The sequence below is a fragment of the Mustela nigripes genome, chromosome 6, assembly GCF_022355385.1.
Source record: "Mustela nigripes isolate SB6536 chromosome 6, MUSNIG.SB6536, whole genome shotgun sequence".
NCBI classification, from domain to species: domain Eukaryota; kingdom Metazoa; phylum Chordata; class Mammalia; order Carnivora; family Mustelidae; genus Mustela; species Mustela nigripes.
The window spans coordinates 103,845,655-103,862,429 of record NC_081562.1 but is presented as its reverse complement, the minus strand read 5'-3'; the positions used below and the strand labels follow the sequence as shown (position 1 = coordinate 103,862,429).

General features: G+C 57.2%; 1 protein-coding gene across 5 annotated transcripts in view; it reads left to right on the top strand.

Annotated features, from left to right (window-relative positions):
• The window catches only part of TSPAN9 (tetraspanin 9), a 192,200-nt gene extending 176,549 nt beyond the window's left edge, over positions 1-15,651 (top strand). For 4 of the 5 annotated variants that reach the window (XM_059403796.1, XM_059403797.1, XM_059403798.1 and 1 more), the window contains 6 exons: positions 7,887-8,078; positions 8,935-9,009; positions 9,357-9,458; positions 10,072-10,203; positions 10,639-10,722; positions 12,100-15,651. In XM_059403796.1, coding sequence (XP_059259779.1) covers positions 7,887-8,078; positions 8,935-9,009; positions 9,357-9,458; positions 10,072-10,203; positions 10,639-10,722; positions 12,100-12,171 — 657 coding nt within the window. In that variant the 3' untranslated portion in view covers positions 12,172-15,651. The remainder of the gene's footprint in view (positions 1-7,886; positions 8,079-8,934; positions 9,010-9,356; positions 9,459-10,071; positions 10,204-10,638; positions 10,723-12,099) is intronic. The other variant, XM_059403795.1, reaches the window with a different exon arrangement.
• The last annotated feature ends 1,124 nt before the right edge of the window (positions 15,652-16,775 follow it).

Genomic DNA, 16,775 nt, shown 5'->3' with positions numbered 1-16,775 from the left:
GGTGAGTGATCGTTGCTGCTTTACGAGGCTGGCTGGGGCTATGTGTCATCTACCGCTCCTTGGTGTCCCAGCCACACATCACTCTGTGGTCCTTCTGGGGGCTGTTCCAGAGGCTTCCTGCTGGCAGACTCTGGCCCCAGCGTGGACTCCCCGTGCTGTCCGGGCATCAGATGAATCGGGCTAGGTCTGCTCTCAGCACCCCCACCCTGGCCTTTGAAACCCAGGGATAGACACAGACTCTCCCTGCCCCCGGGCGGGTCAGCCTGGAGTCCAGCAGATGCCTTGATTCAAGTGAGCCCCTGGCTGGACAAATGCCCTTCGTGCTGAGGCTGGGAAGCCCAGACAGATGGGCAGTGCTTCAATAAGGCTGGCCTCCTGCCCTCCCGGGGTCAGAGGACACTGTGGGCTAGGACTGCTGGTACCTAGACCTTTACCCCCAGCCAAGACCTTCAGCAGGGCTGTCCTCAAAGTCTCAAGTGGGATTTCCTCGTCACAGACTCTGATTGTCGTATACTTCTTAGTATACTTCTTAGTATACTTAGTATACTTCTTAGTTTGGGGGATACACACAATACATGAGGTATAGTGATAGGACCCACTCTCAACAGACGGGGGCGGGTCTCACGAGCGGGTTACTGTGGTCTCAGCGTCTCTGCAAAGCTCACTGGGGAGAAGTGAACTCTGGAAACATTACTGAAGAGCTCTGTGCACCTCCGAGCCTTGCAACATCCAGACAACAGCACCCCTGAAGTTGGGCTGTGTTTAAGTGCTCTCTCTTAGAGCCGTCTGAGAAAATAACCTCATTCTGCAATAATCAAAATGTAACTGGGTTTTAGATATGCAAATGCTTTATGTAATGTTTATTTGGAGGAAAATTCAGCTCAGAAATATGGGTGTGATCTCCCTGTCACCTATGTAAGCTGGTGATATTGGGGGCTGCGAGGTGAAGTTGTGAAGAAATTGGAGGCTTTGAGAGAAAGTGTGGGGTCAGAAGAAGAATGACCGAGGAGTCATGCTATTTCACTTTAAATTATGCACAAGCTCAGCGTGAGCCAAAACCATGGGGGGCTGCCCAACAAGTCTGGAGGTCTGCGGCTAGATTACTAGAAGTATAGAGCCCAGAGTGTAAGGGATGAGAGGGGTATCTTTGTACTCCATGCTGTCCCCTGCATCGCAGGAATCTGACTGCAGGTGTGGGACAGGGATGAGACAAAGTTGTAAAAGCCGTGGAATAGACTTGGGAAGGCATGGTAGATACAGGCCTGCAAATACTTAAAAGCCTGCCACACTTGTGTTTGGTGGGCTGCTTGAGCAAATCTAGGACTGATGTATGTCAGCCCCAAGGAAGTGCATTCTTGAGTTACTAAGCAAGAATTCTTGATGAACCAGAATCGTGCAAAGGCAGGGTGCTGGGTATGGGTGGATGCTGAGCGTTGGGACCCTGGTGCGTCAGTGGGGACTGGTCTGCCTGGGGCCAGGGACAGCCTCACATGGAGACTTGTCACCCAGTGTCCACTTCCCTTCTGTGCTCTGATCTTCCTGCTTGCAGGGTGACTTTGGCAAAGACATTGTCTGGCTCCCCCTGTCCCCTGCTGCGGGTTATGGCCATGACACTGAATGAGCTGCAGGGCCCCTTGGAAGCAAGGGGTATCGGCAATACAATGACCCCCCCTCCTGAGGCAGATGTATTTTCCCTGGGATGAAGTTCTTGGCAGGCTGGCTTCTCCCAGGGCCAGGCTGGACCATTACTAGCGGCACGTCGGGTTGTGAAATGAAAGACGTTCTGGTTTTTTTTTTGTATTCTCCACATCCACTAATTTAGTAAATGCCATTAAATGCTGCACTTGTCTGTGGCTCATAGAGAGTGCTGGGGAGTGCTGAGACCTAGTGTTTGAAAAGCTCCAACAGAGCAGGGGGGTGAGGCTGGTGGGGTGCCAGGGCCAAGTTGGGGGGCTCTGCACAGACACAAGAGGCCACAGGGATGAAAACAGATTGGGGGCTCTGAGGGGAAGCGGGGTAGATAAGCAGGTGGCTTACACCGGCAAGCGAGGGGCTCCAGGGAGTCATTTGGGAGTAACTTGGGGCACTTGGGGGTTCTAAGAGTAGAGATGAAGAGATGATGGGGGCGATTTTATTCAAGTGGGTTTGTGTGTCTGGGTCTGGTCCTGTTCCTAGGCTGTGGCCTGCTCAGGCCCTCCCACCCCCTCCTACCCATTCATCCGTCCATCCATCCATCTGTGTGTCCATGGAGCAGATGTTGATGTATTCAAGGCATGTTCTAGGCCCTCCCATGGAAGAGGAATAGATGAACATGAACCTGGTCCCAGCAGCTGGTGTTTTAGTAGGGGTGGGTGACTAGTCTACACAGAAGGCTTGGCAGGTCCCTGATGGGCTGCCCTGGGGCCAGCCCTCGCACAGGAGGTCACTCTTGGGGCAGGCCTCCCCTGCATGGGGGACAGATTGTTGGCAGCTACAAGGGGAAGCAGGGAGTGGCTGTCTGCTGTGCTAAGTCAGGGGTAGAAGCTCAGAAGGGAGGTTGGTTTGAAGGGGAAATTATGGGACTCACCCCCAGAGAAATGGGATGTCTGCATGAAAAATACATAAGGACATGAGGCAGAAACACGTATTAAAACTACAAATCAATAGGATTCAAACTAAAGAGGAGGAAAAGTGCCATGGGGATATTTGGCTAATTACAACAGGCTTAATAAGTGAGGCAAGCCTGGAATGCTTGTCCACTCTATGGCCATAGCCGGGCTAGGACTCAGTTTGCCCAGTGTGCATCTGGTGGGTGGGCCCATGGGTGACAAGGAAGGGCCCGAGATGGCCCTTGGAAAGGGCCTGAACCTTCTCCCTTCTGCAGTCAGTGAAGGGCTGCACAAGAGAGCCCTGTAGGAGGGACACCCAAAGCCATTGCCAGGGATGAGGCTCTGTTCTAGGCTTTGGGGAGTTAGCAAGGAATGAAACTGACCCAAACCCCTGCCCTCACGGAGATCAAGGCCTCAGGCAAATGCAACGGTAGGAGCTTGTTTTCTTACATTTCGATGTGGATTTATTTGGGGTGCGGCATTGAAAACACTTAGAAATGCCCTCAGTTGGGGCAAGGGGCAGGGAGCAGGAAGGCCGGGTAGTCAGGACGGTCGCTGGTCCTCCCCGGCTGGAGAGGGGTGCTGACCAGGACTAGACCATATCATGTTGGCTGATGACCTTGGGTCGGTTGGTGCTAACCTTGGCTAGACCCTGGTTCCCTGAGTCACCCTGCCTCAGCCCAGAGTCTCTTCCTGGCTTGGGTTTGACTGTGGCTTGGTCCTCTTGGCTGAGACAGGCCTCTGGTTTGGAAGGGAATTTTCCCGAAGGCCCCCAGCTAGTTCTCTGACACTGAGTGTTAGCTGTGCCACTGCGGGCCTCATCTCCTTCCTACGCGGGGTACCTTCCACGTGGGCTCCTCTCCTCCCTCCTCTTCCCTCCCCCATTCCTGCTGCACCCTCCCCAGCCCCTTGCTCTAGCTTCAGAGGTCTGCTTCCTGTCTTCCTGCCCTCCTGTCCAGCAAACCTGTTCTGCCCTCAGTTCCTCACTCTTGCCCATTGCCGCACACCAGACATCGGCCTCTTCCCTGCCCCTGCCCCGGTTCTCACCAGCTTCCCAGATGGAGTCTTGTTACCTCTTTACTCCTCTCATGTTTTATTGTCCCTTCCAGAACCAGGATGCTGCTCCAGCCCTGGAAGGGGACACACTGGGTTCTTCCTGTGATGGCTGTCTTCTCGCAGTAGCCAGGGGGTGGGCGCCTGGCATGGGGCTGGGGCTGGGGCAGGGTTTCTTGGCTTCTCTCCACACATGGGGCTGGGTTGTTCTTTGTGGTGAGGGGCTCTTCTGGGCATTGTTGTTGTTTGGCAGTAACCTTGGGCTCTCTTCACTTGGATGTCAGCAGGAGCCCCCCACTCCAAGCTGTGTGAACCAGAAATGTCCCCAGACATTGCCAGATGTCCCCAGAGGAGCAAAATCGCCCTGGGTTGAGAACCACCAGGCAGGGATGCAATGGCACCGTGTCTCAGGCTTGGCTAAGCTCTTGCTGGCAGGGACCTAAGAAGTTCTCTAGTCTAAAGCCCACATTTTAAAAGAAATTGGGCCTCAGAGAGCTAATGAGTTGTAAGGTCACACAGGGGAACGGCCTGATGAAAGCAGCATCTTGGAAAAAGGATTTAGGCTGCTCCGTGCAGGCTAAGCTGAGAAACAGGCCAGAGGCAGGAAGGGGAGTGTGGCTGGGACCTGGGCGTGAGGCAGGGACTGAGGCAATGCCTTCCCTGTCTGTCCAGGCTCAGTGTGCACTCAGCGTTCTCCTGGAGTGAGGGTCTGGGAGAGGCCCCACACCAAAAACCCGGAATCTGGGTGTGGGTCCAGCCTGGCAGTGGGATGGCTGCATGTCCCCTGTTGCTGTCCTTAACTGTGAAATTAGGGCCTGATTGTTTTCTTCCTGCCTGGGGGTTCTGCCTGTGGGTCTGAGAGGGGAGCAGAGGCGTCATCTCAACAGGAGAGCCCTGAGGGTATGGAAGAGTGGCCGTGGGGTTTGCAAGAGGCCCCCCCTTTGCATGGCTGGGGCGTCATTTACTCAGCAGACTTTGTGTGCAATGCCCCCTACACTCCCGAACTGAATCACAGGCAGTGTGTGGGCACTGCCCCACCTGTAGGCACAGGGCTTACCTGGGATCCAGCCCAGGGCATGGTGGGACCTCAGACCGGGAGTGAGAGGGCAGCAGGAATGGGACCAGAGCCATGGGCCCTTCTCCTGTGCAGGAAGGAGGCTCCAGGGTGGGGGTTTGGGAAGCTTGTAGACCAAATCAAAGAGTGTGGAGCATGAAGTCAGAGATCTGTTTTGCGAGAGATGACCAGGTCCTGGGAGTTTCTGAGCCTTGAAGGTTTTCCCAGTTAGAGGCTCTTGGACTCACAGCTGTTCTCCCCAGGAGGGAGCGGGAGAACGGAGGTACAGAGGGGCCCCTGCCCGGCCCGCTCCCCGTGGGAGCTGGCTTCCAGGGCAAGGTGTGCCGGGAGAACTTTCCAGGGCCAGGGAGGGTCCTGGGGGCTCCAGAGTCCCCACAGCAGGGCAGTAGCGAATGTCCTGCATCTCCAGGGGTCCCCAAGCCAGTCCCTTTAGCAGGCTCCTCAATCCCTGGGGAGTGACCTGGCAGCCGTGGGCTTTCCTCTCAATCATCCCAGTCTCTGGCTTTTTGAGCCATAAATCTTCAGCATGAAGATCATGAATTTCCATGGTATGATTAATGAAACAAAAATTGAGACAGCAGTATAGAAACTGACCAGACTGAAAAAAGTCCCTGTGAGAAGTTGGAGGACCTTTCAGAGCTTCTGACCCGTCCTGGAGCGCCACCTAGTGGTCACATGGGTGGTGGCACCCACCCCCTGGAAAACTGTGGATGCCCATGGATCCCGTGGATGCCCACACCTTGGGAGCCTTGACATAGTTCCACTGGGACTGCTCTCAGGTACAGGGGCCACAGGAGCCCTCCACAGCGTTGGGGGGGCAACTCAGGAAGCTGCTCCACTCAGTCCCACTCCTCCCTGGCTGCTTGAGCCATCTCTGCTTTAGGAATGCATGGGAATACCCCCACTTCTTTTGTCATGCCCCAGTCTGGATCACCTTTCTGTTTCTTCATCTGTGAAAATCCTACTCATCTTTTAAATCCCAGCAAGTCCTGTCAAGCCTGCCTTGTACTGCTGCTCAACAGTCCTCCAGAGCCACCTGGTAGAGGTCACCACCAGCCTGTGCCTAATCCCTGCAGTGGCCTCCTGATTGCTCCCCTGGCTTTCCCCATTGCCCCCTCCCCTGGGGGCCATCCCTGAACAGCAGCCAGAGTGATCTGTCGGAAACATACATCATGTCACTCTCCAGCCTTCCCAGCATGCTAAGAACACCACTTGCCTCGTCTTTACACTGATGCCTGCAAGATCTCACCCCACTTGTCCCCTGCCACCCTGCCTCCTGGTCCCCTACCATGTGTCACCTCCTTCATTCCCTTACAGCCACATGGGCAGCTTCCCGCTCCCGGGGAAGGCCAGCCTCCTTCCCAACTCAGGGCTTTTGCACATGCTGTTCCCTCTATCTAGAACATTCTTCCACCATGTGCCCTCCTTCATTTGGGCCCTTAATAATAAATGCCACCTTTCTTAGAGGGCTTCTGTGACTACTGTGTCCCCTGAGAATTTCTAACTCCTTGCCATCCTTATTTTTCTTCATGGCACTGCTTGAAATTGTGTTACTTGTTTGCGTATGAACCATCATGTCCCATATAAGAAGAGCCTGCTTATTGGAGGGGGTGGCTGCTCATTCCTGCCCCGCCCCCAGGACTCAGAACAGGCCATGGCACTTGCTAAATGGGGGCTCAGTTTGGGTGTGTGGAGTGCAAGAGAGAAGAAAATGCCGCCTCCTCCGGGCAGCCTCTCCCCCACCCCCACCCCCGACCTTCCCTGCACGCATGTGAGAACCGCTATTTGCCTACTCACGGGGCTGCCTTGTCTTCCCTGCTCCTTTGGGGTCTCTCTCTAGACCTAGAGCAGCTTGAGAACAGGGGTGCACTCGATTTTTGAGGTCACAGTGTAACTCCTGGCACCCAGGAGCTGCTCGGTCAGGGCCTTCCTGAGACTGGCACCTGGTGCAGGCAACCCACTTCCCAGGCTTTCTCCCCTTTAAATTCTCACAGCAATCCTGGAGGCAGGCGATTGTATGCTCTTTGGGTCTACAAGGAGTTTGCAAGGTCGCACCAGCAGGAAAGGCTGGAGCCGAGGGGTCAGATCCCTGTCTGTGCCCTGCCCCCCAGGTCCTTGCATGTCTGCTTTCCCCCTGCCTGGAATATTCTCATCCCCCACCTGCCCTGAGTCCGCACTCAGGACTCTGCCCTGAGTCCGCCCATCCTTTGGGGACTGATTGCCTCCTCCAGACGGACATTACCGGCCAGAGCAGAGTCCCAGGAAGGCAGGGCTCTGAAGAGGTTGTGGCTTCTTCTTCTGGCTCAGAAGGCAGCAGGCTACAGGTACTCAGTAAATGTGGTCTGGCTGATGGATGGGCTCCTCAGACTCTGCATACTTCCTGGGAGCTGCCGGAGCTGCTAAGGCTGGGGGAGGTGGGGGGGGTGGGTCGGCTCTGTGGAGCATAAAATCAGACAGTTGTGGAGACTCGCAACCAGTGAAAGCGAAGTGTCCCCAGGTGAAGCCAGTGGCGTCACAGCCCCAGGGATGCCATGGAGAGAGCCAGTTTTCCGGCTCACGTGGATGGCCGGCTGAGGCAGTGATGGGTTTGCATGGCCTGTGTGTCCACCAGCCCGATGGGTCCCCTTCTCCTCCATCTGTGGGAAACCTGTTCTTCAGGCACCTGAGAACAGCAGGCCTGTGGCCCCTTTGGACAGGGCAGCGGGACACAGGCGCCTGGGGGTCCGGCTCTGAGCATCCCCCCGGTCCTGACTCTTTCCCTGCCCGCTCTGCCCCACCTCCTGGACTCCCTCTTGAATGCTGGGGCCTCTCCTCTGACAAGTGGAATAACTGTGTTCCCCTGTGTGTGTCTGGGACCCTCCATAGTTGTTACAGGATTTTGCCTGTGTCTTTTAAAATCAGATCCCCAGAGTGATTTAAAATCAGATCCCTGAGTGACCGTAGGAGATTTGTGTCGTGCTGTTTGCCGGGCAGGAAAACAGACATGGAGAGGCTCAGGGCTTGTCTGGGTCTCACAGCTGATGAGCACAGGCCCATGGCCCTATCTGACCTGTAGCCCTGTTCTCCCCCTTTCCCAGTCTCAGAGTTGGGGCATGGGGCCTTGCAAACTCTGGGGCCATGGGGATGAGCCCCCAAGCAGTGCTGATCTAATGGCTCTCCTTTCTCTCCAGCTCTGTGGCTGTGGGCTGCTTGGCGTGGGCATTTGGCTCTCCGTGTCCCAAGGCAACTTTGCCACCTTCTCCCCCAGCTTCCCCTCGCTGTCTGCAGCCAACCTAGTCATCGCCATCGGCACCATTGTCATGGTGACAGGCTTCCTCGGCTGCCTGGGGGCCATCAAGGAAAACAAGTGCCTCCTCCTCAGTGTAAGTTGGACCCCAGATCCCTCCAGCCCCCGAACTCTGATATCCCTACACTTGGGCCACTGAGATGGCAGGTCCTGGTGATGAGGGAGCAGGAGGCTGGCTGAGGACAAAGCAAAAGCTGGCTTACAAATGTCCTAAATCTCACTAACAAAGACGATTGATAGCAGGATTGTGACACCCCACCAAAAAGTCTCCCAAGGATCTTAATGTTAATGGCTGGTCTAAAGACAACATTGATCCAGCAGCAAGGGCAAGGCCTCCGGCAGGCCTGGAACATCCAGGCACCTTGTAGGCCCTCTTTAGCATATGAAAACTCCACTGAAACCTCCCTTCCCCTCACCTTCCCCCAACAGCAGGGTACATAACCTGCCATCCCTCACAACCTGGGGCAGCAGCTCTTCCTGCCCACGGGTCCTGTCCCGTGCTTTAATAAACCACCATTTTGCACCAAAGATGTCTCAAGAATTCTTTCTTGGTCATCGGCTCCGGACCTCAGCCCACCAAACCTCACCTAGGTTCTAGAACTTCATCACTGGGATGACCATCAGCCTCCTGGATGCCCAGCCTGAGCCCGGAGAAATTGTTTTAAGAGTGTTCCTTGACTGACCACGCCCCTCATCCCCATGATTGGGTATCCCTTCTCTACTTGTCCCTCCCACTCCTCCTTGATTGGCTGTCTCCTGTATCTCCCTCCCTTACCTGTCTGGGATTCCGCCGAAGTAGCTGGCCACTCCCACACCTGGGAAGCCCAGTCTAGGGGCCACTTGTCCCCTGCCCCCCCCCGCCATACTAGTGTGCACCCCATTCCCAGCCATGGCCGCTACGATGTACCCACACCTAGGCTTTCTCTTTTCAGTTTTTCATCGTCCTGTTGATCATCCTCCTAGCAGAGCTGATCTTGCTTATTCTCTTCTTTGTCTACATGGACAAGGTGAGCCTTATGAGAGGGGAGGGGGCATATGGGCGGTGGGGTGGGGACAGGGCCAGCCAGAGGAGAAGCACTGACAAGGAGGACCTCTGAGGAAGGGAGGAGGGAGAACGGAACCAGGGGAGCTAGGAGAGGCCCCGATGAAAGGTTTGGTGGGGGCAGTGTAGGGAAGGTGTTTGGGGGGGCATGGGTGGCTTATTGCCTGTGTAGTCTTGGGAAATAGAATCCTCTGAATCATTGGCCATGGACTGTCTCTGGCATTAGTGAGCTCCCCATTACTAGGAGCATTCAAGCATAGTTGTGCTGACCCTTTGGAGGAGGGATTCAGGTGTCTGCCCTCAACCTGACAGGTGAATGAGAACGCCAGGAAGGACCTGAAAGAGGGTCTGCTGCTGTACAACACAGAGAACAACGTGGGGCTGAAGAACGCCTGGAACATCATCCAGGCTGAGGTGAGGGGCCAGCCGGAGGAGGGGGCGGGGCCTCAGACTACCCAAGGGGCCGGGAGAGCTGCTGGGGTTCCCCATACAGGGAATGCTTCTGGAGAGGGGCAGCAGGGGAGTGAAGGAGGGTGAGCGGGATCTGGACACAGGAGTGCGTGCCTTAAATGGGTTCAGGGAACTAGGGAGGAGAGATCATCTTTATTCAGCAAGGGGGATGCCTCCCTGATCGTGGGTCAGGCAAGAAGGTCCTTGTGCTAAGAGGAAAACAAGTCCATGCAGCCCAGAGCTCCATAGTAAGCCCTGGATTTGGGTGGGGGGTGCAGCAGCTGGCTTGGGACTGTCCCCAAAGCAGAGCAGGTGGGGTGGGGCGGGTGAGCAGAGGGCTGAGCGCTTCTGGTCAGGGGGTCGGTGCCCAGCTCAGAGAGGCAGGTGAGCATCACCTTTTCTGTGCTCTGGTCTCCAGGGAGAGGCTGTGGCTTCCCTTTTAGGGCAAGAGGGATGCTCTTGTCTCCTCTGCTGACCTGCAGAGAGGCAGCGTTTGTGGGTTGGCTTGGGAGGATGGGAAGGCACAGAGGGGGGCAGCGGGCTGCGGGCACCTGACCCCATGGGCTCGCACCCCCAGATGCGCTGCTGCGGCGTCACCGACTACACGGACTGGTACCCAGTGCTGGGGGAGAACATGGTTCCCGACCGCTGCTGCATGGAGAACTTCCAGGGCTGCGGGCGCAACACCACCACCCCTCTGTGGAGAACGGTGAGGCTGGACGCTGCTGCCTCGGGGCCTTCTCCCAGAAGCCTGGGTGCGGGACGGTGTGGCCAGAGGACACCTGGAGTGGGGCACTGGGGACTCCAAGAAGTTGGCTTAACAGAGGTGGGGTTGGGGACACACAGGACTGAAGCTAAAAGGCAAGTGGACCTTTGGGCGGGGGATTGGACCCACAGCTGGGAGTGTCAGAAGGTAGGGGTTGAAGGGGGTCTGAGGGTGTGCAGTGTGGCCTTGTAGGTGGAACCCTGGGTGGGAAGGGGTGGGGTCAGCTCCAGGGCAGGAGGATGAGGGCTGAGGGACAGGGAGGGACAGAAGGAAAGGGCAAGGGCAGGGGCAGGAGGGGAAGTGAGGTGGGGGCTGGGCAGGGGGGGTAGTCACTGTCCTGTCCTGCCACTGCCTTAACCTGCGGTCCCTGCTCCCCAGGGCTGCTATGAAAAAGTGAAGATGTGGTTTGATGATAACAAGCACGTGCTCGGCACGGTGGGGATGTGCATCCTTATCATGCAGGTAAGAGGGTGGGCTACAGCCGAGCCCCACGCACCCCCCCACACCCCTGCATGCACCCCCACACCCCTACATGCACACCCCACACCCCTACATGCACACCCCATGCACCCTATGCATCCCCCAGACATACTCCCACTCCACCCCACATCCCTACACGCACCCCCACGCTCCCCACACACACCCCTACATGCATCCTCCTACACTCCCCCACACACACCCCTACACATACTCCCCATACCCTCCTTGCATGTTCCTGCTCTGCTGCATCCAGAGGCTTTCCCATTCACTGCCTGTCCCAAGCCAGCAGGCCCAGCGGGGCCCAGCTTCCTCTGCATTCCCTCTGAGTCTGGGGCCTGGTGTCGGAGCTGCACGAAATCCCTGGGTGGGTTTGCTTGAGAACATGCCTGCCCTCCTGAAAGCGGTGTCCCCAGGTAACAGGTCTGAGCACAGGCTGGTGCTCCATGGGCAGCCTTCCTGGCCATGTCGCCTGTGAGATGTGCAGGAGCTGGGCGGGCTGCCTTGCTTCTTTGCCTTAGTTTCCACTTCAGTGTAATGGGCATAGTCATCATGCCGCCTCTCCGCATCCAGTGGTTGAGCAGGACCAGGTGGCTGGGAAGAGCTCCAGCCCAGACGCTAGAGTGGAACAAGGAGGGAGAACCTGCCTCCCTTCCTGAAGATGAGGCCAGTGTGGCTAGAGGGGGGCCAGAGCCCCCCGACCTTTCTGGGACAAGCCTTTCCTGGCTCCCTCCTCTGCATGGCTCCAGCCGTTTCTGAATGGCTCCTCCAAGCGAGAGTCTTCAGTGCCCGATTCCCCTCGGAGCCTGGAACTCTGCTGGCCAGTCTGTGTGAAGGTGGCCCACCTGCAGGAAGTGATCTTTCAGGTCTGACCACGTCCAATTTACGGGAGAGACTTCAGGCTCAGCAGATGAGCCCGCTGTTGTCCTTGCAGAGCTGAGAGGACACGTGCGCACGGGGGCAAGCCTCCGTTCAGCACTGGGACTGGCTGCCAGTGACCATGCCTGGAGCAGGAGCAGCCAGGGTCTCCTCCAGTTAGGCCCCGGCACCGGGAGCACCAGTGACTTGGCGTGGCCTTACTGTTCTTGCCGTCTTCCCGTCTGCCGCCTCAGTTCCTCGGTGGATACCACTTAGGACGCGTCCTTTGTGTGTCTGGTCTTTACCACAGCCCTCGGCAGTAGCTCCATTTCCGAGCCTCTGAGGAGTCTGTGCCAGCAGCTCTGAGGGGCTGAGCTCCTGGGTGCACAGCCTCCTTCCGGCAGTCCTCAGGCCCACAGGCGGTCATCCCCGCTCACTCCGGGTGCCGCGTGGCAGAACCCCGCTGCGGGCTCCCGTCCTAGGCCCTCTCCCCGTGTCTTTCAGATTCTGGGCATGGCCTTCTCCATGACCCTCTTCCAGCACATCCACCGGACTGGTAAGAAGTACGACGCCTGAGCCGGCTGGCTGGGAACACCCTGGCCCGCCAACATGGACACTGTGCCCGGGAAGAAGATTTGAGCTTTGTGTTGCCTGCCCGCGCTCTCCAGACTGCTGACCCTTGCAACCACCTCCCCAGCCCGCCCGCCCCCAGCCCACCCCGCCTCAGCCTTCTTGGTGGGGGGAGGGCCAGGGAGGAGGAGGCGTGGAGGAGGCGCACACAGACCTTGGGGTGCTGGAGGCGCCTGGATTCCTGCATCTGTGTATTTGCCAAAGAAGAGAGGGTGGGCCGGGTTCGTGCTCCTGGAGCCCCCCCAGCACGGATGCGTTTCTGCCCCTGCCCTTCCTCACCCTGCCACTTTGTCCCCGTGGGGGTGGGGAGCAGAGAGCTCCCTCCTGGTGGAGAGACTGCCCAGTGGAGGCCACTGGTGTCCACGGCCACCCCCCAGGGCTAGAGCTTGTGGGGTCGGGGTCTGACTGCCTCTGGGCAAGGCCCCTGGGAGCATCTTGCCCAGGCCTTTTATACCTTACAGTGTAGCTTTTTTATTTTATTTTACTCTGATTATGATTATTCAGGAGTATTATCTCTCAGATAAGTTTAGGGTTAGCTTTCTGATTTGTAACTTTTTACTGTGTTGATTTCTGTAATGGTTTGATTTATTTTTTTCCCTGAGGGTAGGGGACAGGTAGGAAGAGAGGATGTCCATCAGGTTTCAGTCAGGACAAACCGCCGTGCCACACTCAGAAGGCCCTGCGGTGAGACAGGCCGGGGCCAGGCCCAGGATGCGCTGAGCAGGAGGGACAGTGGGGGGGGGGGGGGGGGCGGGGCCTGGCGTCAGTGTCCCAGGGGCCTGAGAGAGACGCATATGCAGAGGGGCAACCTGTGCAGGGTTGAGGCATTTGCTGATGCCAGCGCCTGCGGCCAGGGCAGTTAGGGGTCATCTTGGGGGTTGGTGCAGTTTACCAGGAACGTGGCCAGGGCTTTTGTGGGTCCTTATTCTTCATGGATGAGCAGTCTTTCTTGTTTCCCTTCTTCCTTCCTCCTGCCCTCTGCTGGCGAGGGAGGCTCCCCCTTCCGCCCCCTGTGGGCATTCCCGCGACAGGTTCTGCAAACCCCAGTTACTTTCACAGACATTCCTGCTAGAAATTCTCGGACAAATACCTCTCTAGTTCAAATGCTGCTCACTTTCTCACATTGCTTCTGGAAGGGGAAGTAGTCCTTATGTTTTGCTGTTCAGACAGGGGCAGAGGACCCGTGACCATCAGAAGGGGAAGGCGGAGCTGGGGCCCTCGATCATTCCAGCCACATTCACTGGGCAGCAGAGTCCCTGCTGAAGGGGTGGGGGGAAGATAGCCATGGGGCCCCAGGACCCCCATTCTCTTCCTTGGGGTTCACTGATGGCGGAGTGGTGGTAGTCATGTCCTCCAGGGCCCCCGGGAGAAGCCCTAAGAAGTCATACTGGGTCTTGCTACAGCTGTAGGAGGAAGCAAGCAGCCTATATCTGGGAAGAGGAGCTGAACAGGCAGGGTAGGGGGTCTGATTGCCACCGGGGCCCCCATAGGACTTAATGCTGGCCTGAGGGAGTGTTTTTGTAGTTTTGAAATAAATAAAGTCAAGAATTCACACAACTGAGCTTGAAAAGGCTATCCACTAGCCAGCTAGGGTTGGTGGCCTTCCTGGATGGGGCCTCGTGTGGGGCAGCTGCCTTTTTCCTGCATCATTTGGCTCAGTCCCTCAATTTCCCACCAAGCCCACGTCTCCTCTCCAACCTCCACCTGTCTTTTCCAAAAGCTGAGGCCTGTCCCCTACCCCCACAGCCGGCAACACCTCCACACGCCTAAGTAAAATGCAATTGGGACCAAAAGTACAGAACTTTTGGTGTGTTCAGGATTCCAGATTTTGAGGGTTGGGGTGCAGAGAGTAAGGTGGTCTCAGTGAGTCAGGCAGAGTAAAGACCATCCCCCACCCCACCCGAGACATGCACAGAGGATTCTCTGGGGAAGTAGGGAGGTGGGTCCTTGGGTGGAGGATGGGGCAAGCACACACATGAGCCCGACTGCCTCCCAGGTCTTTTGGCGCTACCTTCCTGGTTAGGAGACACGGCTGCCACCCCGGGGCCTCCCTGCTGCAGTGCTCAGGGCAGACATGCCACCACACCACCGCGGACCGGACAGACTGGCAAACGAGCCCCGGAGTCGCCGGGTGGGACTTGGTGCATAAGGACTGTGTGCTTGGGGGTGGGGCCGTTCGTTCACGCCTATCAATGCAATTTCAGTTTTTGTTCAAATCCACAGCAAAATTCTAACACCTGCGGGCGGGGGATGTGTATAGCCTCCCTGGCAGTCCTACGTTTCTGGAGCTTCAGGGTTGTCCTCTGGCTCCAGAGCCTTGGCTACAGTCCCCCTCTCCCCTCCAGTGCCCTTTCCCACCCCTCACCTGTCTGTCCTCCTCATCCAGAGTCCCCAGACTGCCATTCAACTGAGTCGCCGCTGGCTGGAAGGCACGAGTCTCGAGGGGTGCTCTTCCAAGCCCCCAGCCCTTTCTGCATGGTGGGACACAGCCCACGGAAGGCAACGTTGCATGATGTCTGTGTGGTGGCCTTCTCCATTTCTCCCGACTGTGATCTCGTTGGGGCAGGGTTCCCTGAACGAACCCTCTCACTTGGGGGTTCCCTTGCCAAAGTCCAAGTGAGTTCAGTCAGCTCTGATGCAGGCAGGTTACAGATTTGACTTAGAAGGTCAAGGTTCTATAGTCGGCTTCAAGGGAGTGTGGGCCAGAAACTTGGCCTTTTCCTGCCGCCATCTTCCAGAGGACGTGAGCGAACAGGGACTGAGAATTACCCTTGGGGGTTGCTGGAGCAGGTGTCGGGGGCCTGTCTCCACCTCCATGCCCCAGCTGGAGCATAGTCACTCCCTCTCTCCACCAGCATGGGCCTGCATCTGGGGCTTTCACCCCAGGGAGGTGGCTGACCCCACCCCAGACCCCCACACGGATGTTATGGTGTCACGTGGACCCAGGCGGCCATCCCTCCTTGCTTTGGTGGCCCCAAAGCAGTCCAGGTGGCTGGAAATGACTGTCCCCGCCTCTGCAGCCCCCTGCCCACCCACACTGGTGGAGGTGCTAGCTAGCAGGGCCCTGGTGTAGGGCGGGAGCTGGGTGCCTGGAGCCCCCCCATTTTGTCCCTCCACCCTCCTGCATCTGGCTCCCCAGGGCCCTGGCCGCCCATCTCGCTCCTCTGCACTTCCATGAGGCCTGGTCCCTTCTGGGCCCCTGAGGGCTAGAGCCAGGGGCTCACGCCCACACCCTGCCCCCCAGCCCGGGAGCGTGGGGAGCTGGAGGGAAGGAGAGCCAGCCCAGCTCACTTGCTGGGTTCAGATGCACTTTCCTGCTTGAGATGCCCTATCTGTGCGCTCCCTTCATCCTGGTCCTGGCTTTCTTGAACACCATGTTTTTAGCATGTTTTTAAATAAAAACTGATATCGTGTCAAAAGCACAAACAGACAGTCTCCTGGTGGGGTGTTTGCGTTCGTGTGGCCACAATGGTGCTTGGACTTGTGGCCGGGGTGAGGGACACAGATGCGGGTCAGGCTCTGGCTCTACTATTTGCTCAGGATACCCTACAGCAAGGACTTTCTCTCCCCTTCTCAGGCCCAGGTTCCAGGCCTGCTGGGCACAGTGGGGCTCAGTCCCCTCCAGGGTGCCCCTTTGTCTGGTGACTGAGGGCAGTTCTGTCCAGGGACCAGTCCCAGAGGCCCAAGCTCTCAGCAGGAGAGGTCAGCTCCCCCCTTGGTGTCTGTCACTGGTCACATGCTGCCCGGCTTGCAGGAAGGTCGGCAAGTGGGTTGGGGGAGGGGCAAGGAGTATGTCATTCATGGCTTCCCTGAGGGGCAGGGGCCATCGGTTTTAGGTACAAACTCTCCCCAGTCCCATTTGGGCCTGAATGTCTTCCAGGAATGGCGAGAACTTACAGCATAACTTGGCCCAGGCTGTGCTCTCTTAGGTGGGGGCTCTGAGACAGTCTCAAAGAAGGCACGGGAACAGCAGGTCAGGAGTCACCAGACAAGAGGTGGAACCCCAAGGTAGAGTGGCCCCCTGGCTGAAAGCTAGGGACCCAGGAGAGTAATCAGGAAAGGGAAGTCGGTACCTGGGGGGTGGTAGTGAGCTATGGAACCGAGATGTGGAGGCTCAGGGTGGAGGGCAAACCCCCCGACCCCATGCCTCCGTTTTGCTCTGGAATGGCCCAGGAGCAGCACTGAAGACTCCGCAGAAACAAGATGGAAGTCAGATTAAATGACCGTCACTTTGGACACAGAAATATTGGCATTGCAATGGTTTCCTTCTAAAGCGCTCAGCGAAGAGGAGGAGGCTATTGATTGAGCCATCACGTTTTTGCTGAGTTTAATGACAGCAGTGGAGATGGACTACCCTGGCTCCTTAAGCTAACGAAAAGCAGAACCCCATGCCACAGGGCTTGCTGGGGCCCAGGCTCTCGGGAGCTGCTTGTGGAATGTCCTCACTGTGCCCGTTCAGACTGCCAGGCAGCGAGAGCCAGGCGGGGCAAATGGTAGGCACTGTCTGCTTTCCCTGGCTGGCCCGTCACGCAGAGCAGGGCGGGGACCCA